Source organism: Ochotona curzoniae, unplaced genomic scaffold, assembly GCF_017591425.1.
Source record: "Ochotona curzoniae isolate NIBS_2020 unplaced genomic scaffold, NIBS_Ocur_1.0 contig_605, whole genome shotgun sequence".
In the NCBI taxonomy this organism is placed as follows: Eukaryota; Metazoa; Chordata; class Mammalia; order Lagomorpha; family Ochotonidae; genus Ochotona; species Ochotona curzoniae.
The window spans coordinates 398,750-422,891 of record NW_024466491.1 but is presented as its reverse complement, the minus strand read 5'-3'; the positions used below and the strand labels follow the sequence as shown (position 1 = coordinate 422,891).

Sequence of the window (24,142 nt, the reverse complement as noted above, 5' to 3'; positions counted from 1 at the left end):
CTCACCCAGACCCCTCCCTCCCTGTCCTTGGCTCCCTGTACCCCGTGCATCCCCCTACTCTGCAATAAACCAGGACCCTGCACACCGTTGCCATGTCTGTCTGTGCTGGGGGGGTCCTGCCAAGGGGCCAGGGGCGCGTGCCCGAGTTGGAGCTCAGACTGAGCCGCGCAGCCCTGGGGGAAGCCCTGGTCCTGGGTTGCCCATCTCTTCAGCCGTGAACCCAAGCTTGCTCCGTTTCTACTCTCTTTCCTGGCTCCCACCAGGCCAGCCGGGAAGTGGTGTCCAGCTGTCTAGCTGGAGCAGAGTGACCACAGGTCTTGCCAGGGCCGATGCCCAGGGAAAGGCGGCAGGGAAGGGCGGGTCCCTTGTGCTGCGAACTTCGCGTGGGACGTTCACGCAGGTGTCGCAATGCAGAAGACGGGACAGTGCCTGGGCCTGGGGTTCTTCAAGAGACGCCCCCTCCCTTCCCGGCACACCCCTCCCAGGGCTGGGGTTGCAGGCTAGGGGGTCCTTACTCCACACCCTTCTCATGTGTGGAATCTATATTTTTATATATATATAACCTTCTGGAAGGTTCAACAACTGCCCCCATTCCTCCAGGAAGCCTTCCCTGCTTGGTCACAGACCATGTGACTGGCCAGCCCACCTCCTCCCCACCCCGATTCTAACCTGCTCACACCCGTGGGCTTGCCTGCCCTCTCCCGCTCTCAGCAGGAGCCTCCCAGGGTGGTCCGGTTCCCCCAGCCACCTCCCATACCCAGACCTGTGCAGCATGCTGCGCCCCCACTCCACCCCTCACAGCGGCAGCCCCTGCCGTGTAAATACACTTTATTTCTCGTCTTCCTCTCCCCCCTCCCCCACCTGGGCGACATATGGAGTGTGAACAGGCAGTGTGCAAAATGGTGGTGGGCAGTGTGAGGGCACAGGGGGCCGAAGCCCGCGTGTGCACCTGCCCCGGCCCCCCCAGGCTTTGAAAACACTGCAAAGAGTGGCCGGGTGGCCAGGAAGTGGAGGCCTGGGGGGTGGTGGGGGCTTGGGGGGGTTGGTGTCCCCACACCCCAGGGCAGCGTCAGGAAATCGCTTATGATGGAGGTGGTGGGGGTCAGAGGGGGGACATCGCTGGCTCCTAGCCGCTCCAGGAGCACCAAATGTGGCCCCGTGGGGTCTCGAGGCCGTGGGGAGTGGAGGGTGAGTGGGTCGCAGGAAGGGGGGAGCTCTGAGGACTTGGCTGGACTTTGGCACCGTTCTTGGGCTCACACTCGCCTGGGACCCTTGGGGCGCTTCCCTCTGCCTGCCCTCTTCCCCCTCGTCCCTCTCCCTGCCCACCTGGCAGGGTTTCGCCTGGAGGAAGCTGGGAGACGCTGGTGGGGAGGGAGAGGGGGTGTGGCGGGGAGGGGCTCTCATGCCCTCAGCTCTGCTCGGCCCTGCCACCTGCATTCAAGTGACCCCCCCCCCATGTGGTCGGTCGAGGGGGCTTTTGGTTTTTGGCTGTAGTGGCCGCCACCTCCCCCCCCCCCAGTGGTTGTGCCAATGCCAGCCTGCAGCTGCTCCTCCTTCCTCAGCCCTTCCCAGCAGGGCTGCCCTAGGGCCACCTGGGCCACCACGTCCCCAGGGCCGCCTGCTGGACACGGGAAAGCGGCCGGCTGTCCCCCGCAGTCCGCCCTGCACCTCGGCCTCGCAGGGGCGCGGACCCACATGGGGGGTAGCGGACCCACATGGGGGGTGCATACTGCCCCGGGAAGGTACGGGAGCGAGCCCGCGGCCACCCTGCCCTCCGCAAAATGCGTCTGCCAGCTGTCCCTCGGCGGCTGCAGCCTCCAGGCACACCGGCCACGGGCTCAATGGTCCAGGCCCTGGCTATAGGGCGCGGCCAGCTCGTCGGCGTCGCTGTCCTCGCTGCCCTCGCTGTCCTTGGCCGGTCTCTCCAGGCGGCGGAAGAAGCGCGCGTCGCGCGGGGACAGCGGGTACAGGGCGTCCTGCAGCGCCGCGCCCACGCCCAGCAGCTCCTCGTCCGACGACGGCAGCGAGTCCTCGTCCAGGTGCCGCGCCAGGCTCAGCCCGTCGAAGGCCAGCGGGTCCTCGAAGGCCGGCGGGCCCTTGAGCAGCCGCACCTGGGGCGGGGGACCGGCGCGCTGGAGGCGAGCCCCGGGTGCTCACGCGGGATCGGGCCTGCCGTGCCCCCCGTGCCCCCGTGCCCTGTGCCCCCGCCCGCCCCGTGCCCCTATGCCTCCATGACCCCCGTGCCCCCGTGCCCTGTGCCCCCGCCCGCCCCGTGTCCCTATGCCCCTGTGACCCCCGTGCCCCCAGCCCCCGTGCTCCTGGCCCCCGTGCTCCCGGCCCCCATGCTCCTGTGCCCTCCGTGCCCCTGCCCGCCCCGGCCCCCCATGCCCCTGGCCCCCACCTGGCCCCCCCCCCCCGTGCCTTGTGCCCCCGTGCCTTGTGCCCCCGTGCCCCTGGCCCCCCATGCCCTTGGCCCCCGTGCCCCCGGCCCCCCCCCGTGCCCCTGGCCCCCGCCCGCCCCTGCCCGCCCCTGTCCCCCCATGCCCCCAGCCCCCCCCCCCGTGCCCCTGGCCCCCGCCCTCACCTCGGCCTTTAGCTCCTGGATCTGGTCCTTGAGCTCACGGATGTACTGCGACGAGTCCGAGTGGTTCAGCTGGCCCTGGATGCGGCCCTCTTCCCTCTGCGGGGCCGGGGGGCAGGTGGTCAGGGCCAGGCAGGGGAGGGCCGGGCAGAGACGGGCAGGGCAGAGATGGGCAGGGCTGGGCAGGGCAGAGACGGGCAGGGGAGGACAGGGCAGGGCAGGGGAGGGCAGGGGAGGGAAGGGCAGAGCAGGGCAGGGCAGAGACGGGCAGAGACAGGCAGAGACGGGCAGGGGAGGGCCGGGCAGAGACGGGCAGGGCAGAGACAGGCAGGGCAGGGCAGGGGAGGGCAGGGCAGAGACGGGCAGGGCAGGGGAGGACAGAGACGGGCAGGGCAGAGACAGGCAGGGCAGAGACAGGCAGGGCAGAGACGGGCAGGGCAGGGGAGGGAAGGGCAGAGATGGGCAGGGCAGGGGAGGACAGAGCAGGGCAGGGCAGAGACGGGCAGGGGAGGGCAGGGGAGGGCAGGGCAGACGAGACGGGCAGGGCAGGGCAGGGCAGAGACAGGCAGGGGAAGGCAGAGACAGGCAGGGGAGGGCAGGGCAGGGCAGAGACGGGCAGGGCAGGGGAGGGAAGGGCAGAGATGGGCAGAGATGGGCAGAGATGGGCAGGGCAGGGGAGGACAGAGCAGGGGAGGGCAGAGACAGGCAGGGGAGGGCAGGGGAGGGCAGAGACGGGCAGGGCAGGGGAGGGGAGGGCAGGGCAGAGACGGGCAGGGCAGGGCAGGGCAGAGACAGGCAGAGACGGGCAGGGCAGAGAGAGACGGGCAGGGCAGGGCAGGGCAGGGGAGGACCAGGGAAGGGAAGGGCTCGTCCAGACGGCGTCCACAGCCCCGCCTACCGCATGTCAAGCCCCGCCCACCGCGGGCAGGCCCCGCCCTCGTGCCTGGCCCCGCCCCTCCGCTCACCTGGATCTCCAGCTCGGCGATGCGCTGTCTCATCTCGGCCACGGCCGCCATGCTGTCGGCCTCCCGCAGGCGCACGGCCATCACCTCCTCCTTGCTCTGCGGGCGGGCGAGGGGGGCGGGAGTCAGGGGCGGGGCCTCGGAACGGGGCGGGGCCTAGGAGGGCGGGGCCTCTGCCGCTCAGGCTCCACCCGGCCCCGCGCACCTTGCACTCGGCCTCGGCCTGCTTGCGGCGGCTCTCGCTCAGCTGCGTCTGCAGCCCCTTGTTCTGCGCCGCCAGGTACTGCAGCTTCTCCTGCAGCGCCGCGCGCTCCGCCTCCACGCGGTTCAGCAGGTTGCGGTGGATGTGGTCCTGGGAGGGCAGGGCGGTCAGGGCGCCGACAGACAGACACACACAGACAGACACACACACACACAGACACAAGGACAGACACACACACAGACACACACACACAGACCCGGACAGACAGACAGACACACAGACACACACACACAGCGGTGGATGTGGTCCTGGGAGGGCAGGGCGGTCAGGGCGCCGACAGACAGACAGACAGACACACACACACACACACACAGCGGTGCATGTGGTCCTGGGAGGGGAGGGCGGTCAGGGCGCCGACAGACAGACAGACAGACACACAGACACACACACACAGCGGTGGATGTGGTCCTGGGAGGGCAGGGCGGTCAGGGCGCCGACAGACAGACACACACAGACAGACAGACCCGGACAGACAGACACACACACACACAGACACACACACACAGACCCGGACAGACAGACAGACAGACACACACACAGATCTGGACAGACAGACAGACACACACACCCAGACAGACAAACGCACACACACACACAGAGCGGTGCATGTGGTCCTGGGAGGGGAGGGCGGTCAGGGCGCTGACAGACAGACAGACACAGACAGACAGACCCGGACAGACAGACACACACACACACACACAGACCCGGACAGACAGACAGACACACACACACACAGACACACACACAGACCCGGACAGACAGACAGACACACACACACACAGACACACACACACAGACCCGGACAGACAGACAGACAGACACACACACAGATCCGGACAGACAGACAGACACACACACACAGATCCGGACAGACAGACGCACACACACACCCCGCACCTGCGTCTCCAGCTCCACCACGCGCTGCCGCAGCTCGCGGCCCTCGGCCAGGGCCTGCGCCTCCCGCAGACGCACGCTCATCAGCTCGTCCTGCAGCTCGCCGGGCACCAGCTTCCGCGGAGACTCCTTCCAGCGCCCGCCGCGGGACAGATGGGCCTGGGGTCCGGGGTAGGGGGGTGGAGGACGGTCCTTCAGCCTCCGTCCAGGCCGGGGCCAGCGCCCCGTGCACGGGCTCCCCGTCTCCCCTCACCTGCCAGGTGTCAGAGAGCTCCTGCAGCTGTGACTTTAGCTCGTGCATGGCTGCCACCGCCTCGGCCTCCCGCACCTTGAGCGCCTTGAGCTCCTCTTGCAGCCTTGCCACGTTGTTCTCCTCCGGCAGCGAGCTGTTCCTCTGCGGGGAGCTGGAGCTACTACTCAGGGTCCCGGACCCCCGGGGTCAGGGGGCACCAGGCCTCCACGGGGAGCTCCAGTCCTGGGGCCCCGCCCCTCCCAGCTCAGCAATCATGGGGGGGCATTGGAGATGCTTGCGGGTGCACACCTGTGCAGGCTGGGAGGCTGTGATGGGCTCCTGGTGTGTGTGTGTGGGTGCAAGGCACTTGGGGGGAGTTAATTCCCAGAACAGCTCAGGACCCCCCCCCCCCACCGTCTCTGCCTGAGTGTGGTAGGGGGTGGGCCTTCCCTCACCCTGCAGGCCACAGTGGGTCATGCATAAAGGTGACCAGCAGGTACAGCTGCTGCTATGTGGGCAGTCAGGTGTAGGTGTGTGTGTGTGCAGAGCCGGGGACTGCCGGGCAGCGAGCGGGGAGGGGTCCTCCAACTTGCCCAGGCCCTCAGGGGGGACTGCAGACAGAGGCATCCCTGGCTGGAGAGCAGCAGGTGCCTTTAGGGGACAGGCCCTGGCTGTTCCTCCCCTGTTGGGACCTGGCTGTGCCCCCTGCCCATGGCTCGCCCCGGCACACCTTCTCCATGTCCAGGACTTTGTCCTGCATCTCCCGCAGGGCCCCCAGGGTCTCCGTCTCCCGCAGCCTCGACTGCTCCAGTTCCGTTTCGAGGTGTGCCACGAAGTCCTCGGTGAGACGCGGGTTGTCCTGGGGGAGGCGGAGGGGCGGGCGTGGGGTGCGGGTGCGGCCTCAGGGGGCTGGCACGGAGGCCGGGGTAGCCAGCCGCCCTTGACCGATCCAGCACACAAGGGGCCGCCTATGGCCTCAGGCTGCCCCCTGAGACACGTGCCTGGTGGGATCTGGAAACCTCAGGGCCACACAGGGTCCGACCCTGCCATCACCCCTGCTCCCCCGTGGGTCTGTCTCCCACCATCACCCCTGCTCCCCCGTGGGTCCGTCCCCCGCCATCACCCCTGCTCCCCTCTGGGTCCGACCCTGCCATCACCCCTGCTCCCCCGTGGGTCCGTCCCCGCCATCACTCCTGCTCCCCTCTGGGTCCGACCCTGCCATCACCCCTGCTCCCCCGTGGGTCCGTCCCCGCCATCACTCCTGCTCCCCCGTGGGTCTGTCTCCCACCATCACCCCTGCTCCCCTCTGGGTCTGTCTCCCACCATCACCCCTGCTCCCCTCTGGGTCCGTCCCCCACCATCACCCCTGCTCCCCCATGGGTCCGTCCCCGCCATCACCCCTGCTGCCCTCTGGGTCCGACCCCGCCATCACCCCTGCTCCCCTGTGGTACTGGCAGGCAGGGGGCGTGGCTGTTTGGGAGCATGGTTGCTTGGCGGGCGTGGCCACACGTGGGCGTGTCCCTTGGGGCGTGGCCTCCCGGTGGGCGTGGCTCCCGCTGTGCATCCCTCCCCTCCTCCCGGTACCTGCTGCTCCTGCAGCTGGCGGATCGTGGTCTGCGCCTTCTGCAGGTCTTCAGCGGCCGAGCTGCACTGCTGCCGCACCACCGCCAGCTCCCGCTTGATGACGTAGTTCTCCTCGGCCTCCTGCGCGCGGGTCACCTGCCCCTGGGGACGGCGAGGACACAGGGGCCCCGTGAGCCTCTGCTGCCACCGCGGGGGGGAGGCCTGCCTGCCTGCCTTCCGCGGGGGGCGGCAAGTGAGGGGAGGGGGCTGCCTGCACTGGGAGCCTGGGACAGGGCACCCCGCTGTGCCTGCACTGGGAGCCTGGGACAGGGCAACCCTCGGTGCCCGCACTGGGAGCCTGGGACAGGGCAACCCTCGGTGCCTGCACTGGGAGCCTGGGTCAGGGCACCCCGCTGTGCCTGCACTCAGAGCCTGGGACAGGGCAACCCTCGGTGCCCGCACTGGGAGCCTGGGCCAGGGCACCCCGCGGTGCCCGCACTGGGAGCCTGGGACAGGGCACCCCTCGGTGCCCGCACTGGGAGCCTGGGACAGGGCACCCTGTGGTGCCCGCACTGGGAGCCTGGGACAGGGTACCCCCCGGTGCCTGCACTCAGAGCCTGGGACAGGGCACCCCTCGGTGCCTACACTCAGAGCCTGGGACAGGGCACCCCGCTGTGCCTGCACTGGGAGCCTGGGACAGGGCACCCCTCGGTGCCTGCACTCATAGCCTGGGACAGGGCACCCCGCTGTGTCCTCACTGGGAGCCTGGGACAGGGCAACCCTCGGTGCTTGCACTCAATGCCTGGGACAGGGCACCCCACGGTGCCCGCACTGGGAGCCTGGGACAGGGCACCCCGCGGTGCCTGGAGAAGCCTGGGGGTTCCAGACCCACTTCCGGGGCCCAGTGCCAGACGACCCCCTTCCCCAGTGCCAGACAGCCCTCCCGATTCTGGCTCTTGGTCTCTGCAGGAGGGAGCAGGAACAGAACCCGAGTTCTTGTGCAGGGTCTAGGGCACACTGCTTCTTACTGTGTGGTTTTGCGGGTGAGGATGGGGTTCAGCCTGGGGGTTAAACCCACCCCTCTCTTTCCCCCACCCGATCCCATCCCCCATGCCAGGCTCAGGGCCCACAGGTGGCAGCTGGGAGCTTCCAGGTGGAGCCACTGGACAGCAGGAAGCAGCAGCAGCAGCAGAAGCAGGTGAGAGAAGGTGGCGGGTTTTGCACGCAACAGCGTGAGGGCCCACAGGGCTTGCGTGCACACATGTGGGGCAGCCAGCCAGAGCCTAGAACTGGTCCGCTCTTAGGGGGTCCCTGCATCCCGGCCCCCATGGAGGGAGGAAGCTCTCTGTCCAGCCGGACATCCGGGCATAACCCTGCTTCTTGCTTTCCATCCGCAGTGCCCTGCTCCCCTGCCCTCCCATGCTGCGTCCCCTTCTGCCCCCTTGCACGCGGCAGGCCGGAATGGCAGCGGCCGGGGGGTGGGGCGTGGGAAAGGCGAGTTACTGGCTGGCCAGTAACTCGGGGAGGGGTCGGGAGAGAGAAAAGAAACAGCACAGAAAAAGCTACAGTACCTGGATTAACCTATCCGCCAGAGCTGCGCTCTCCTACCCGGGCGGGCCAGGGGGGTTCCCAGCGACAGGGGGAGAGGAGGCGGAGCGGAAGACGCAGGGGGGGGGGACAGGAGAAGGGGTTGGGTTGGGGGGGGGGAGACAGACAAGAACCGCTTGTCACTAAGGCAGTGGACTAAGTCTAGAAGCCGGACAGAGAGGATAAGGGGCAGAAAAAACCAGCAGGAGAGGAGCCGGAGGAAGACCAGAGCCCGAGCCAGCTCGTCCTGGCGATGGGTTCCAGCTGGGAAACACCCCTTCCCCCCGGCCCCAGCCATCCCCGGACCCTCTGCTCTCCCCCCACCCTGCTGTGGTCCAGGGTGCCCCAATGAGGCGGGGAGGAGAGTGGGAAGGGAGATTGCCCCGTTTTCTTCTACTGGACCCATTTTGTGTGTGTGTGTGTGTGGGCAGATTTCCCCATTACAAGCTCAGGAGCCAGGGGACAGGCCCCCATGAGGTCTGCTCGGCCCGCCCCCACCCCACCCTTACCCCCACCCTGGCAGTTTCAACTCTACCCCAACACCAGGGTATCGCTGGGCTCCCTCCCAGAATCCCGCCCCCCGGGGCTGGGACACACCCTCAGGGCCTCACAGGGTCCATGTGGGGCAGGGGAGGGAGGGGGGCTTGACCCCAGGGTGGAGGGGGCAGGGGGCCGGCTGGCCTCTGGCTGCTGGACACACCCCCTCCCCCTCACCTTCTCCAGGGTCTCAATTCGCTGTTTCAGGAGCCGGTTCTCCGTCCGAAGCCTCTATGGGGTGGAGTGTGTATGGGGGAGGGGGGCGGGCACATGTCAGGCCCCCCCTGTCCTCCCCTGCCCACGTGCCCTCCCCACGTCTGTGGACCCAGGTGAGATAGGGCCGGCCATTTCAGCAAACGTTCAGGATCCATGCCTGTTCAGAATGGCTGAATGGTGGCACTGCGGGTTCACCCACTGCCTGCTACTCAGGTAGACCCGGCAATTCTACAGCAGAGACCCGGTTCGAGTCCCGCCTGCCCCATTTCTGATCTGGCTCCCTGCTAATATACCTGGGACAGCAGCAGAGGATGGCCCAAGGGCTCAGGGCCCCCTGCTACCCACGGGAGACCTGGATGGAACCCAGGCTCCTGGCTTCAACCTGACCCAGACTGGGCCGTTGTAGCCATTTGGGGAGTGAACAAGCAGAAAGAATGTCTCTCTCTTTCTGTCTTCCCCCCCCCCCCCTCATTGCCCATTTCTAATTAAAAAAATCTTAAACTAAGACAACCCAAAAATCAAAAAGCAAAGGGTCGGCACTGTGGTGCAGTGGGTTAAGCTGACATCTGCGAGGTGGGTATCCGGCTGCGGCCAGCGTTCGGGGTTCGGAGGGGCCCCCCCATCCACCGAGAGCACCCCTACCCTGCGCCCTAGGACCCACTTTGATCTCAATCTGCTCCTCCATCTGCTTGCTCTTCATGGCTGCGTACTCCTTCTCCAGCCTGCAAGGGGGGTGCGGCAGAGCCCACGGTGGGTGGGTCGGTGGGGGTCACGTTGTCGTCCAGCTCCCCGCCCCCTCCCCCTCCCCCTCCCCCTCCAGCTGCCCAGTGCTCACCTCTTCATCTTCTTGGGGTTGTACTTGACTTGGTACGCCTTGAGGACCAGCTTGTCCGGGCAGCTGTCGAATTGGTGGGGGATCACCCGCTGGAAATACTGGGAGGATACGGGCAGTCATGGTCATGGTTACTGGGGTCAATGACAACACAGGGCTCGCCTGACCCCTGCCGTGGCCTGCCGTGGCCTGCCGTGGCCTGCCGTGGCCTGCTCTGGCCTGCCGTGGCCTGCTCTGGTCTGCTGTGGTCTGCCGTGGCCTGCTGTGGCCTGCTGCTTGGGCCAAGGCCCCGTACCCTATGCGGGGCATGAGCTTTGGTGGAATGAATGAATGAGTGAATGAATGAAGGGTGAGGATGAGAAGCGAGACCAGTGGTGGGGAGGAGAGGGAATGATTGGCTTTGTCCTGCTGCTGCCTGGGGACAGTGAAGGTTGGGAGACTGTGTGAAGCAGAGGCTGGGATCCGAGCAGAGGGGATCTGCACGGAGGGTCACCCGCAGCCTTTGCAAAGGGTTAAAAGGGAGCGGGCGCACGCGGGCTGGCGCTCTGGGCCCAGCTGGCCTCCTCCGGCAGCTGCAGACAATGGCTGCCCGTGTTCCACGGGCACAGTCATGGCTTTGTGCATTCTTCCGGCAGGGCCAGCTGGGGTGGGGGGGGAGTGCGGGGATGCTGGCCAAGGGGGCCGGAGGGCCTGTGGCCTGGGGAAGTAAGTGGTGATGAGGGGCAGGCAGCGCGCCGGGTGCCCGGGATGGAAATGGGTATCAGAGCCTTGACGGGGTAGGGGCCAGGGCCACACTCTCCGCTCCCAGGCTTGTGGGGGGCGGGGGGACTTAGCGGGAGACTAAGGAAGGAGGGAGGGGGTGGTGGTGGAATCTTCTAGGCTTCATTAGGGATGTTTGGGGGGGCCTGTGGGGAACAGGGGGTGCGGCTTACCTGGGACATGCCTTCCATGTCCAGTTGCATTAGCTCCGTCTGGTTGACCTGCAGCAGGGCCAGGCCCACCCGGAATACAATCTCCAAGCCCTGCAAGAACCAAGGCCGTGGCTGTGAGACCCCGGCCTGCGTCCCCCCGACACACACACGCACCGCACCAGCCCCAGCATGACTCACTCCATCCAGGGAGGACTGGTGGGCAGAGCGCGGCAGGGGAGGGGAGTGGAAGGTGAGGTGGGGTGGGGTGGGGTGGGGTGGGGGACCCGCCGACCCCACCTCATACATGAAGATGTCGAAGACCCGGGTGGCGACGGGCAGCGGGAAGGTGGTGAGGAACAGCGTGAGGAACCAGGATGAGGCGTACATGGATGTGTGGAAGCTCTGGGAGCGGAAGTGGGTGTTGAGGTCCGGGAGCTGCTCCTGTAGGGGAGGAGGGGTGCTGGGCCTCAGTGCCTCTGCCCGCCCCTGCTGCCTCCCTCCCCGCCCCCCCCAGGCAGCTCCTTGGTGCGGAGTTGGGAGCGGGGAGGCCACAGCAGCACCAGGCATAGGGGGACACAGGCCACGGTGGCTGGCGCTAAAGCAGCCACTCTGTGTTGGGAGGTTCCCCCCGCCCGCCCCTGCACCTCTCGCTGGGGAGGAGTGTTGGCTGACTGCTCCACTCCCAACAGCCCCCCAAGTGCTCTCCACTACACACTCCACGCCCCCCCCCAAACAATGGGGAAACTTGGGCTTGGAAGCCTTGGGTCATTCCTTCAGGTTCCTCTCGGAAGGGCAAGTGGATGCAGCCCACAGAACCCTGCTGCAAACCCCCCTTCCCTCTTCCCACCCCTCAGTACCAGAGCCTTGGCAGGGTAAGCGGCCAGAGCCTACCCTGGGCGTCATTGTGGCTGACGACCCTGAACTTGACACTTTCTGGAAAGTGTGGCAGGCAGAGGACGCAAAAGACCCCAGGCCACCCGTGTGGCTGGGAGAGGCATGCCCGGCCTAGCCTGGCCTAGCCTGAGCAGGTCCAGACCACCACCCGTGTGGCTGGGAGAGGCATGCCCGGCCTACCCTGGCCTGGCCTGAGGCAGGCAGACAACACTTTGACAGCTTCTGCCTGGCCTGGGACACTCAGGGGATGGGGCTGTGTGTGCATGTGTGTGAGTGGGCTAACCCTCCCCTCTCTGCAAGTTCCCTGACATAAGTGGTTGGTTCTGCCTGGCCCTACCCCTGCCCACCTTCGGCCACAAGTTTCCTTGGGTGGGTGGGGCGGTGGGACAGGATGCGATTGATTGGGGTGTGCATGCCTTGCACTGCCTGTGGGGTGGGGCAGGGGGCGGGCAGTGGGATGTGAGGAAGCAGCCCCAGGGAGCTTACCTGTAACATGTATTCAAACTGGTAGATGCACAGTCCCAGCTCGGCCATGCTGGGCTTGAAGAGCTCCCGTAGCCGGTACTCCTGCATCAACCGTACGAACACGCAGAAGGCTTCCTCCTCGGGCATCTGGGGGGCCGGGTGGGGGTGGGAGTCAGAGGACCCGGCAGGTATGTGTGGTGGGGAGAGCCTTGCCTGTGGCTCCCGGCATCACGGTCCGAGTCCCCATGCGGGAGCCGATTTCTGTTCCGTTTATATTTATTGTACACAGGCTACCCCTCGCGGCATACTACTGGTCAATGTGGCCACCACCGCAGTTTCAGAGACAGCCGCTTGGTGGGAAGTGGTAAGTGGGGGGAGGTGGGGGACTGTTGAACCCTAGGGTCCAGCGGCTGCCAGGGCTTGCTCTCTTGTCCAGCTGCTTTTGCTGCCCCTTCTGGCTCCTCCCCAGCTCCCCACCCCCTCCACCTGCAACTACCCTGACTGCTTCAAGCCCAGGTCTGAGCTCCCTGGGTGCCCCTCTGTGTCCATGACCCTCCCGGGGGGAGGTGTGGCCCCTGACCATCCCAGGGTATGGATGGGGAGGGGGCAGGGGAGGTGGAGGAAGAGGTCACACACTGTCCCCCAACCGCTGGAGCCCAGCTGGGCTGGCCCAGGCCGCCTACCTGCATGAGGAGCAGACCCACGATGAAGGCACTCCCCTGGCAGTAGCCAACCTCCCGGTCCACCAGGGAATAGGCCTTGGGGGAAGGAAGGACAGGACAGGACAGGAGGTGTGAGGGCCAGTCCCGAGGCTCTGCCCACCACCCCCACTGGCCCCTGCACGCTGGGCAGTGCCCACCTTCATGACCAGGCTCTGCCCTGTCCCCCGGCCCCTGCACGCGGGCAGCGCCCACCTTCACGACGAGGCTCTGCTCTGCCCTCTCCCCTGGCCCCTGCACGCGGGCAGTGCCCACCTTCACGATGAGGCTCTGCTCTGCCCTGTCCCCCGGCCCCTGCACGCGGGCAGTGCCCACCTCCATGACGAGGCTCTGCCCTCTCCCCTGGCCCCTGCACGCGGGCAGTGCCCACCTTCATGACGAGGCTCTGCTCTGCCCTCTCCCCTGGCCCCTGCACGCGGGCAGTGTCCACCTCCATGACGAGGCTCTGCTCTGCCCTCTCCCCCGGCCCCTGCACGCGGGCAGCGCCCACCTTCACGACGAGGCTCTGCTCTGCCCTGTCCCCCGGCCCCTGCACGCGGGCAGTGCCCACCTTCATCACGTTGAAGAGGACTTCCTGGCCCAGGCTGTCCTGGCCCTTGAAGAACTCGTGTTCGGGGTAGGTCCGGGCGATGTCCCGGCGGATCAGCTTCTCACAGGGCGAGGACATCTTGAGCAGCTCCGAGTACTGGTTCTTGACGGGCATGTCCGTCGCGCTGCACAGCAGCTGCCACACGATGGCCCGGAAGTGGTGCGGGATGCCCTTGCGGATGAGTTCCTGGTGGCGGGCAGGGGTGGGGAAGGGAGCGGGGCAGGCCGCGGCTGGACTTGGGCCCTGGGAGGCACGGAGCCCGTCCCACAGACACCCGGGGAGGGAATCTTGGGGTTCCTGTGCCGCCCCAGAGTCCCCCAGGTCCTCAGTGGACACTGGACCGAAAGCCCCGCCCACTCCCTCCAGGGCCCGCCCACTCACTCCAGGTCCCACCCACTATCTCCTGGCTCCGCCCCTCCTTTCTGGATGGAAGCCCCCTGAACACCTGCACTTCTCCACATCTGCCCAGGAACCTTGCCCACCGGACCACAGATCCTGGCCGCGCCCCCTCACCATGGCCACGCCCCCACCCCTCTTGACTCCGCCCCTCCCCCAGGCCCCACCCCTCACTCCCGCCAGGCTGGCACCCACCCACCCTTGCTGGCTGCCCACCGTGTCCCCTCCGCGTCCTCCCCCTCTCCACGGCCACCTTGAGCAGCTTCTCCTTCCGACGCCGCCACTCCTCCCACTCGTTGGCGATGCGGCCCCACAGGATCCACGTGTCCTCCTCCAGGTGGCTCAGGTTGGAGGAGGCCGAGGAGCTGGACAGCAGCGAGGAGCCGCTGTTGCGCCGGGAGCCGTTCATGGAGCGCATGGATTTGGAGTCGGCCTCCAGGAGCCTGGGCGGAAGGCAGGGCTGTGGGTGAGATGCCCTGGGACTGGGGGGCAGGGGGACTGGGGGGCTGGGGGGCTGGGGGGCATGGGGACTGGGGGACAGGGGGCAGGGGGACTGGGGGACAGGGGAACTGGGGGGCTGGGGGGCTGGGGGGCAGGGGGGCAGGGGGACTGGGGGGCAGGGGGACTGGGGGACAGGGGGCTGGGGGACTAGGGACTGGGGGCAGGGGGTCTGGGGGCTGGGGGACTGGGGGGCAGGGGACTGGGGGACTGGGGGGCAGTGGGACTGGGGGGCTGGGGACAGGGGGGGCTGGGGGACTAGGGGATTGGGGGACTGGGGGGCAGGGGGACTGGGGGACTGGGGGGCACCTGCCCTAACCCCCTGGGATTCCCAGTCTTTGAACCAAGGGCCTCAGGCCTCGGGGGCCTGGGGAAGCTGTCATTTCTGGGGTCTCTCAGTGTGTGCCTGCCACGAAGCTGGCAGTCTGCATTTTACACATGGAGGTGGCCCTGGCCAAGGTCTGTAAGGTGCCATCTCAGAGACTGATTCTGCCCAGAGGGACATGGTGGCACAGAGTTTAGCTTGTCGCGTGGGACCCCGCACGCCATCTCAGAGTGCCGGATTCGAATCCTGACTTTCCTGCCTCTGATTCAGCTTCCTGTTTGACGCGTACCCTGAGAGGCACTGGCCATCTTGGCCCAAGTGTTGGAGTCCCTGCCAGACACACGGAAGAGACCCACTTGGAGTTCCGGGCTGTTGGCTTCAACTTGGACCAGTCTTAGCTGTTGAAGCCATTTGGGGAGTGAACCAGCAAGTGAAAACGTATTTTTATTTTTAGATTGATTTACTTTTATTGGAAAGGTAGATTTACAGAGAGAAAAGAAAGACACAGAGGAAGATCTTCCAGCCGCTGGTTCACTTCCCAAGTGGCCGCAACAGCCAGAGCTGTGCTGATCCAGAGCCAGGAGCCAGGAGCTTCCTCCGGGTCTCCCACACGCAGGTGCAGGGTCCCAAGGCTTTGGGCCGTCCTCCACTGCTTTCCCAGGCCACAAGCAGACAGTTGGATAGGAAGTGGAGCCGCTGGGATTAGAACCAGCGCCCATATGGGCTCCCAGTGGTTGCAAGGTGAGGACTGTAGCTGCTAGGCTATTGCACCGGGCCTGGAAAGAAATATCTTGTAAAAGCCCGTGGAAAATGAAATTGAAAGCTAAGCCACCACCTGCAATGATAGGATCCCATGTGGACGCTGGCTTAAGTCCTGATGCTCTTATCGGCATCCAACCCCCTGCTTAGGTGCCTGGGAAAACAGCAGAAGAAGATGGACCGAGGGCTTGGGCCATGTCAGAGGAGTGAGCTGGGGCTTGAATCCAGAAACTGTCATATGGAAAATGCGTGTCGGGCCCGGCACCGTGGCCTAGCCATCCATGGTGGGGACTTTTGAACATGTACACCTTGCCACCTGCAAAACTGACCAGCACCCCCTGGTCCACACCCAGGCCGGTCGCCGCCTCCATCAGGCCCTCACCTTCTGGGCCATGATCCGACCGGACCAGTCGGCCCCGGGGGAACTAGGTCATGTCAGGACCTGTCAGCACTGGCATGGCTATCTCTGAGTAATAGTCGAGAGTGCAGGTTAAGACCGGGTGGGAGGAGGTGATAGAACGAGGCTGGGGGCTACAAGACTGCCAGGAGGCCTGGTTCTACAGAGGCAGGCTTCCTGGCACATTTCCTGGCCCCCTGCCTGCCTCCCCAGCACCCCTGCCCCTCTCCTCACCGGTTCTGCTCCTCGAGCTTGGCCAGCAACTCCAGTTCATCGGGGCTGAGGTTCTCGGAGTCTGAGGTCGGGGAGCAGGTGGGGGCCGACAGGGCCTCCTGGGATGAGGAGTCGGGGCTCAGAGTGGGGCTCGCCATGGCGGCCGGGTGGGTCCTGTCGGCAGCCGGGGGGGGAGCCAGTTCACAGTTCAGCCTGAGGGGTTAGAGAGACATGGGGTGGTTGATGTTGGGTGCCCACCCAGCCTGCCCCCCCCCCAAGCCCTCTCTTGTGAGCGCATGACACTTCAGCAGCCTCCCACGTCCCCCCTCTGTGCACCCGGCTCCTTCCCTGGCTACTGGAGGTCCCTCACTACGGTGCCAAGGCCAAGTGTCAAGTGCACAACCCCAAGTCCACTGTGGTGGCCCACAACAGAGACTGCTGGTCACGCAGGGTCCCGATGGCCCCACAGGGACCCCAGGGGCTACTTCTGTGGCCTTTTTTTTTTTTTTTTTCTGACGACTCGGTCCTTGTCCTCTTCCTGCAGCTGGCCCGGCCTTTGCACCTGACCTTTTTCCCAGCTCATCAGTGGGCTGCTGGCACGGTCCCGGCGGCTCCTCTCTGCTGCTATTTGTCCACCACTGCCAGCAGGCTGGAAGAAGTGAGTCCCCTTGGACCGGGAAGCCTCATCACAGAGGTCCTCAAAGGGGGTGCTGGCTGGGAGGGGAGCTGGGCTCTTCCTGCCCCCACTCCATCAGCCTCCATCTTCTGGTTTTTTTTTTTTTTTTTTGGCGGGAGAGGGGGGTTGTGCTTCCAGGATGCTGACTGGACCCCTGCCTTGTGCCATAGCCTGGCAGGAAGCAGATGAGAGCAGAGAGACCTGGGTCTATAGCATGGCTCCTGTTTGGCTGGCTGTGTGACGTGGGGCCAGGCATGGGGTTCCTCTGGTCTCCAGGGACTGGGATCTTACAGAAGCTGATGTTGAAGTCCGGGTGGGTGTTGGGAAACAGCAGCTGCTGCTCAGTAACTCCCCTCCCGCACGGTCCCCACAAGCCCACTGTTATCCCACTAAGGCCGGGACTCTGGGGCGGGGGGTGGTTCTGCCACAGCCACGGAACCCCAACGGAGGTCTCTGGGAGGGGAGGGCATGTAGGGGACGCTCAGGAGGCAGGATGTGGTGGGGTCCCCACAGAGAGGATGGAGACAGGATGTGGGCAGACCACATGACCCACCCCCCCAAATCTGGCCAACTTCAGGATCCCCCCCCGCCCCCCGCAAGCCCTGGGCTCAGCCACTCGCCAACACACCAAAGCCGACAGGTGCACCAGGCTCACTGCTGACCGAGAACTTGGCCCCTTGCCTGCTTCATCACCCTCCTCAGCCAACCCCAGACGCGCAGGGGCTCCCCAGGGGCTTTGCTTTCACCATCAGTAAGGTGAGGTTTTGGGGGATGGCAGGAGGTGGGCAGAGCGAGCCAGCGGCTTAGACTGCCAGGGACCACCCACCCTATGAACCTAACGAGTGACTCATTGAGGGTTAGGGATGCTCCAGGGAAATTTCAGGAAGGGAGGGCAGGAGGTAGGGGCCAGAGCCAGAGCCTCGGAGCCTCAAGGGAGCTCAGTGGACCACCAGGACCGCCCCCTCCTTGTACAGTGAGAGGACCTAGCTTAAGGGGGCACGGGCCTTACCCAGGCTGTCCCAAGAAGCCTGAAGGAATGATTTATCCCCAGTCCTGGCTCCCTGGCCCCAGGGGACAGGATGGGGTCAGCGCTGGCAGAGTTGGCCAGGCTGTTATTATATAGGAAAGCGTACCGCGCTGGAGAAATAGGACAACTTAAATACCCACGGCTGACGTTAGCAGCCTGGAGCCTTCGGAGCCTTCCAGAACTTTCTTTCGACTCTTTCCATGGCCCAGCATCCCTCTGTGTGTGTGTGTACGCACATACACTCAGATACACACACAAAACAGTACGCCTATAACACACACATGAAACATTCCACATGTAACACACATGAAACAGTACACACAAATACATGCATGAAACGGTGTGTGTGTATGTGCATTTATGCTTAGTCATATATGTACTTGGCACGACACACCTCCCCCACCTGTGCCTCCAGATACTCACAGAATCAGACACTGTCCCACCTCGCCCATTCACACACGTGCACACAAACACGCTACCCCACAGCCCAATCTTGGCGCTGGATGGGAAGTGGAGCTGCCGGGATTAGAACCGGTGCCCATATAGGATCCCGGCGTGTTCAAGACGAGGACTTTAGCCGCTAGGCCACACCGCCGGGCCCAAAATAAATAAATCTTAAAAAAAAACAAGTCTTGGGGCCCGGCGTGATGGCGCAGTGGTTAAGGGCCTCGCCTTGCACGCTCTGGGATCCCATAGGGTCGCCGGTTCTAATCCCGGCTGCTCCACTTCCCATCCAGCTCCCTGCCTGTGGCCTGGGGAAGCAGTCGAGGACGGCCCAAAGCCTTGGGGACCCTGCACCCGTGTGGGAGACCCCGAAGAAGCTCCTGGCTCCTGGCTTCGGATCAGCGCAGCTCTGTCCGTTGTGGCCACCAGTGGACAGAAGATCTTCCTCTCTGTCTCTCCTCCTCTCTGTATATCTGACTTCCCAATTAAAAAGAAAAAAAAAATACTAAAAAAAAAAAAGTAACATCTGATTGAAAAACCCCATATTGTTTTTGCATTGTAATTTTCTCTCTGCCATTTTCCCTTGAGAGGTTGAGAGAGAGAGAGAGAGAGAGAGAGAGAGAGAGAGAGAGAGAGACACATCTTCCATTTACTAGTTCACTGCAGAAGCCAGGAGCTCCATCCTGGCTTTCCGCACGCGTGGGAAGGAAGCTGTACCGGAAGCTGAGGCTCACACAGGTGCCTTGGCATGGGGTGCTGGCATCAGCCAGAGCTAGCGGCTTAACCCGCTGCAGCGCGCGCGCACACACACACACACACACACACGGTGTGGGCCTCTGTCTCTCGGGGGGCGATGCTGAGACCCACAGGGGAGCTCCCACCTGCCATGTGCCTGGCCCACCCTCCGTGGGGGACAGGGGCTTGGACTGCGCACACTGGGTCCCCGTGAATCCCCTGCGGTCATCAGAGGCGCGGGGTGTGCGGAACGCACGCCTGAGCGAGCCTCCACCCTCTGCTCCAAGCCTGTGCTGGGGACAGCTGTCGCTCGGTCTGTCAGGCAGTCCCAACAAAAGTCTCCAGGCTAAAAAAAAGAGATCTGCGCGTGGGTCACTTCAGGCGGAGGACTGTCCTGGGGGTGGCGCGTGGGTCACTTCAGGCGGAGGACTGTCCTGGGGGTGGGAGGGCGGGGGGGGCACAGCGGGGAAGGGGCTTCTGCAGGGTTCCTGCTCTAGCCTGAGTCAGCTGCCACCAGGGCTTGCCCGAGGGGCATTGAGGAAGGCGGTCTTGTGATGATCCAGGTCTAGCCTCTGACTTGCCTGAGCCTGCCTCCTCGAGGAGCCCTCCCAGGGTCCACAGCGGCGAGATTTCCTTGTCTCCCTGGAGAGCCACCCCCTCCGCTCCAGACACTGGCAAGGCTTCCGGGAGGCAAGCATCTAGTCCCTCCTGGGACGGATTCAGCCTGTGCGTATGCAGGAGTGGGCAACAGGTCTCCATGAAAAGGACACTCAAAAATCCGTCCCCAGTGGACAGGGAGGGGGCAATGGCTCCATTGGCTAATCCTCCCCTTGCAAGCGCTGGGAGAGCCCGTAGGGGCGCTGGTTCATGTGTCTCAACTGCTCCACTTCCCATCCGGCTCCCTGCTTGTGGCCTGGGAAAGCAGTGGAGGACGGCCCAAAGCCTTGGGGACCCTGAGCCATGTGGGGCACCTGGAAGAAGCTCCTGGCTCCTGGCTACAGGTTGGCTCAGTTCTCTGGCTGTGGTAACCAATTGGGGCACGAAGCAGTGGATGGAAGATCATTCTAAGTCTCTTTCTTGCTGAGTTAGTTCTCTTAGCCACCTGCTCTTTGCCCTCCCTCTCCTGGCAGCTTTGCTCTCCCTCTCCTGGCAGCAGGTTTTCAGACCTCCCCCTGGGGGCGGGGCGGAGGAAGAGGAGGCCTCGTGCATTCCCAAGTTCTCTCTCTTCTTCAGCAGGGAAGGTCTCCCCAAACCTCCGCTGTCGTACGTGCATCTCAACAGGGACCCTGGGGCAGCCCCTGCAAGGGGGCACCTGTTTGCACCCCTGGGCTTGGGCCAAACCCTTCCGCTGTCTAGAACAACTTGTGCTGCACGCCGCCAGGCTTGCTGGCTGACTGCGCCTGCCCCACAGACACGCCCCGGTCTTCTAGGCTACAGCAGCAGAGCTGGACATGAACCTGCCTCACACTGTCCCCGAAGCAGCAACAACAGGAACAGCGGCAGCATTCTGACCCCTCGGCTTAGGCAGGTGTATTAAATGAGACGACACATAAATGCATCTCCAGGACTCAGAGAGGGGGCTTGGGGACCCGGCAGGGACTGCGCTCTGCACTCCCTTCAAACTCCTGCCCGAGGAAACTGAACCCCCGTCTTTCTCTTTGAAGTCCCAGAACATCAAAGACTCCCCGGCCAGCTCTCCCTGCGGCTGCTGGACCGTCTCGTTCCACTCCCTCTGGCCTCAAGTGCCACCCTGAGGAGGCCTGTGGCTTCCTGTGTGCCCGTGACCTTGAGGAATCTTTGGGGCCACGCCTTCCTTCTGCAGGTGGGCAGAGCTGCGCGTCCCAACTGGCATGGCAGGTCTCTACGGGGGCAGACGTGGAGCCTGGCAGTAAAGACGCCTGCCAGGGTAGGGCACCTGCCTGCCAACCGACAGCAGCGCCCCAGGGGCTCCATGCCCAACTCTGCTTTCTAACTTGAGCTTCCTGCGCAAGAAGCAGGTGACAAGCTCCAGGGGGGAAGACCTCCGCTGGATTCCCAGTTTCTGACTTTGCCCTTGGCCCAGCCCCAGGCCTCGGTGGGGGACATCTGAGCAGAGAAGCAACAGATTGAAAGTCTGCCAGTCTGTCCGCCTCTTAAAGAAGGAGAGAGCCAGCCAGCAGTCCCCAGCCCCACCTGCTCCCCTCCTCTGCATGGCCACAAAAAATTCTGTAAGAAACCATTTTTTTATCTTCAACCCGCTCCCCCTCCAGCCCCAACTGAGGCCTGCTTCCTGCAGCACAGCTTGGCACAGGGGCTGGCCTTCCTCGGCGAGATGCTGACGGACCACAAATAGCAGTTTGCAGGTGGGCAATGGTCCTTGCAGACCTGACCACGCCCTCCCCACGGTGGGACCTCCGAGGCCACAGCCTCCGCTCCCTGCAGCCCTAAAATTTTTTCCCCCAAGACTTTCCAGAATTTGACAGCGCATCTCCCATGGAGAATGACCAACAGGGTTTGTGTTCTTGGAAAAGACCCCCAGGCCCCAGGATTCAGCCTGCATGGGGGTGGAGGGACGGGGGTGGCTTGGCTGTCTCCCAGCTCTCTGCTCCTTCACCCTACCCCTTCACACCCACCCCGCAGTCCCTGCTAAGCCACAGCGACTGGCCAGTTCTGGGATCTCTCTCCTCTGTGCCAGGGCCAAGCCACTGGCCATGGCTTCCAAACCACCCAGGCACCACCCCCTACCAACACATTCAATCAACCGCAGCAGCCATGGTCACACAGGTGGGAACCCCAGGATGGGTGACAAGACACAAGGACACGGCGGCGAGTCTTCCAGCGCAACCCGTGGCGCAGAGGGACAAAAATCAAGCGTGTCCCCCGACTCCCTCCATCCGACAACCCAAGCTACTTTCTAAGCACAAATTTTCCTCTTTCTGAAAAAAGATTCCTGCAGTCAAGAGCTGTCTTGCACAGCCCCCGACCCAGCCCCCGCGTGTCCCAAAGGCCAGGACAGAACGAAGCTGTTTTGTCTGGGTGATGAATAACAAACTCTCTCTCTTGAGCTGGCAGGGTGGGTGGGCCGGAGGGGAAGAATCGGCCTGTTGATGCCCGGATTCCAAGACTAGAGCCAGGAACAGGTGTCTTGAAGCCTCCCCTCCCCGCCCACTCCAGGGATGGGGGCATCAAACTTTCTGAGGATACTTGGGTATAAGACGAAGTATCCTGCCCCTTTGGAAAAGGCCCAGTGGAAAAAGAGAGAGATGGGATGAAGGAAAGAGACCAGAAACAGGTGCCTGCTGTGGTCCTGGGACCCCCCCCCCCAGCCTCTTCCTCCAGGCTCCCCACCTCTCCCCCTCCGGATGGAGGTTATAAGTGAAGGAGCAGGCTGGCTGCCTGGCGTGACATGGAAGTCATCTTCTAGCATTCTCTAGGAGGGGTCTGGGCAGTAAGGCCTACAGTGTCCAGGTCAGTGATGGGCAGTGAGTATGTGTAAAGGTGTCATTGTGAGTAGAGGCCCTCAAGTTTCTGTGTGTGTCTGTGTGTGATGGGAAGGGGAGGGTCCAGGAGACCCCAGTGTGTGTGTGTGTGTGTGTGTGTGTGTGTGTGTGTGTGTCCTTAGAAGGCCAGGAGGGAGGCCACGTCCATGGGCAGGGAGGGGGTGGTTCCCGACATCCTTTGGGCAGTCCCCAGCAGGTGGTAAGCATAGACTTTCCTGGAAACTGGGTCTACCCTGGGATCTGGAAAGTGTGCAGCGAGCCGAGAGGGCTAGAGAGGGATACCTTCCGCCAAGGAGTGTGTGTGTGTGTTTTTTTTTTTTTTAGGGGTGCCCTTGGGGCCTGGGAGGCTGCTGTGATGGGAGTGGGGCCAGCAGGTAGAGCTGAGGCCCTGTGGGGAGGGGGTTGGAGTCCCGCCTTAGGTCAGGGAAGGGTGCTGGTGGGGGTCAGAAGGAAGGAGGAGGGGCCCTGGAGCTTGCTGGTGGCAGGTCTGGGGCAAAGAGTGAGATGGTGTGGGGCTGGCGGATGTGAGGGGCTGACAGGGGGGTGGGCAGTAAATGGGTGGGGGTCCCAGGCCTGGGGCAGAGAGCTTGTTGTGGAGGGCTGGGGGGGTGGTGCTTGGTCTGCAGAGTGGGGGATGGGGCAGTGCTGCAGGTGTCCCCGGAGAGGGTCGCGGGGGGTCAGTGCATAAGGGTGGGCGTGTGTGTGTGTGTGTGTGTGTGGGGGGTCTTGGGCCTGCGGGGGAGGGGTCCTGATGGGGGAGGGGCAAGCGCAGCAGGGGAGGGGTCCTCAGGGGATGGGCCACGAGGGTGGCTGGGCGCCGCCAGGGGTGGAGGGGTGGCCCAGGGTCGGGGCTGGATGTGCTGAGGTCCCCCGACACGAGCTCCGGAGCCAGACGGTGTCCGAGTCACGGTGCTGCCCGGCCCCACCGGCAGCCGCAGCAGCAGCAGCAGCAGCAGCAACAGCAGCAGCTGCCGGCCCGAGCAGGTACCCAGGAGGCCCGGCCCGCGCCGCCCTACCTGCACCGAGCTCGCCGCCATCTCCGTTCGGAGCTTTTCGCCGTCCCGGGCCGCGAGCTGTCAGATCCCCGGCGAGCCGCTCGCCCCGCAGCCCCGGGCCCGGCCCCCCGTCTCTCAGCCGCCCCCCGGGACCGCCGCGGCCGCCGCCGGCTCCGCCGCTGCCATTTCACCCGCTGACAGGAGCCGCTGCCCCGCCCCCGGAGTCCCGTCAGCCAATGCACCGCCCCCAGCTGCTCTAGCTCCGCCCACCCTCTAAAGACGGACGGGCCTCCTGTCCAATCCGTGGTCATTCCGTGAGAGGGTCCCTGGCTACGGTCAGAAGGCTGTCGCCTCTGCACAGAGAAACGAATTGGAATTAGGGAAGCGGTGAAGGACGGGTGGTGTTGCCTATCAACGTGAGGAACCTTGTTGAGCAACACCTGGAACAGCCAATAGGAAGAGAGGAGGGGTGTGTCCCTGAGGTTAGACTGAGGCCCTGAGGAACCCCAGGCGTAGGTGGCCGAGCGTTCGGCACGAAGCCCCGCCCAGAGCCGGGCTTTCTGCCCAATAACGAGGCGTCCTGAAACGTCCATTATTATCCGCCCTCTCCAACCTCAGCCCTGGCAACTGCTGGGGCGGGGAGGGGTGCTGTGAGAGAAGACTGACACCTGATAAGCCAATGACAGCGCTGGCGGGCGGGGCAGCGCTGCTTTCTGACCAATGACGTTGTGAGACGCGTGAGAGGTTGGACGTCCAGGATGGTGGGTTGAATGAAATGGAGGAGGAACCAAGAGAGGGCGTGGCTTGGACGGCCGAGGGAGGGGCAGGGCCAGAAAAGGGCGGGGCTCGTGGGAGGGGGCGTGGCCAGCAAGAGCATCCTGGGGCGCTTGGGGTCGGAGGGCTGACGTAGGGGGGTCGACCTCCTGGCCTTGGCCCTCCTGTCCAGACCGGGGT

The 24,142-nt window shown here is 64.5% G+C and overlaps 1 protein-coding gene across 2 annotated transcripts; it reads right to left on the bottom strand.

Moving 5' to 3' along the window:
* Positions 1 to 1,382: 1,382 nt before the first annotated feature.
* Positions 1,383 to 23,343, bottom strand: EVI5L (ecotropic viral integration site 5 like). Of its 2 annotated transcripts, XM_040990265.1 has the most exons (20): positions 23,210 to 23,343; positions 15,854 to 16,045; positions 13,894 to 14,083; positions 13,206 to 13,430; positions 12,620 to 12,694; positions 11,958 to 12,083; positions 10,875 to 11,018; positions 10,599 to 10,688; positions 9,670 to 9,767; positions 9,496 to 9,556; positions 8,796 to 8,849; positions 8,066 to 8,098; positions 6,516 to 6,656; positions 5,662 to 5,790; positions 4,953 to 5,093; positions 4,703 to 4,858; positions 3,749 to 3,895; positions 3,547 to 3,642; positions 2,585 to 2,680; positions 1,383 to 2,111 (listed from the first exon to the last, which is right to left on the bottom strand). In XM_040990265.1, exons 2-20 carry the CDS (start codon positions 15,988 to 15,990, stop codon positions 1,839 to 1,841), a joined length of 2,412 nt encoding a protein of 803 aa, XP_040846199.1. In that variant the 5' UTR covers positions 15,991 to 16,045; positions 23,210 to 23,343; the 3' UTR covers positions 1,383 to 1,838. The 2 variants fall into 2 exon arrangements, with proteins under 2 accessions (XP_040846199.1, XP_040846200.1); XM_040990266.1 differs by lacking the exon at positions 8,066 to 8,098.
* Between the last annotated feature and the right edge of the window lie 799 nt (positions 23,344 to 24,142).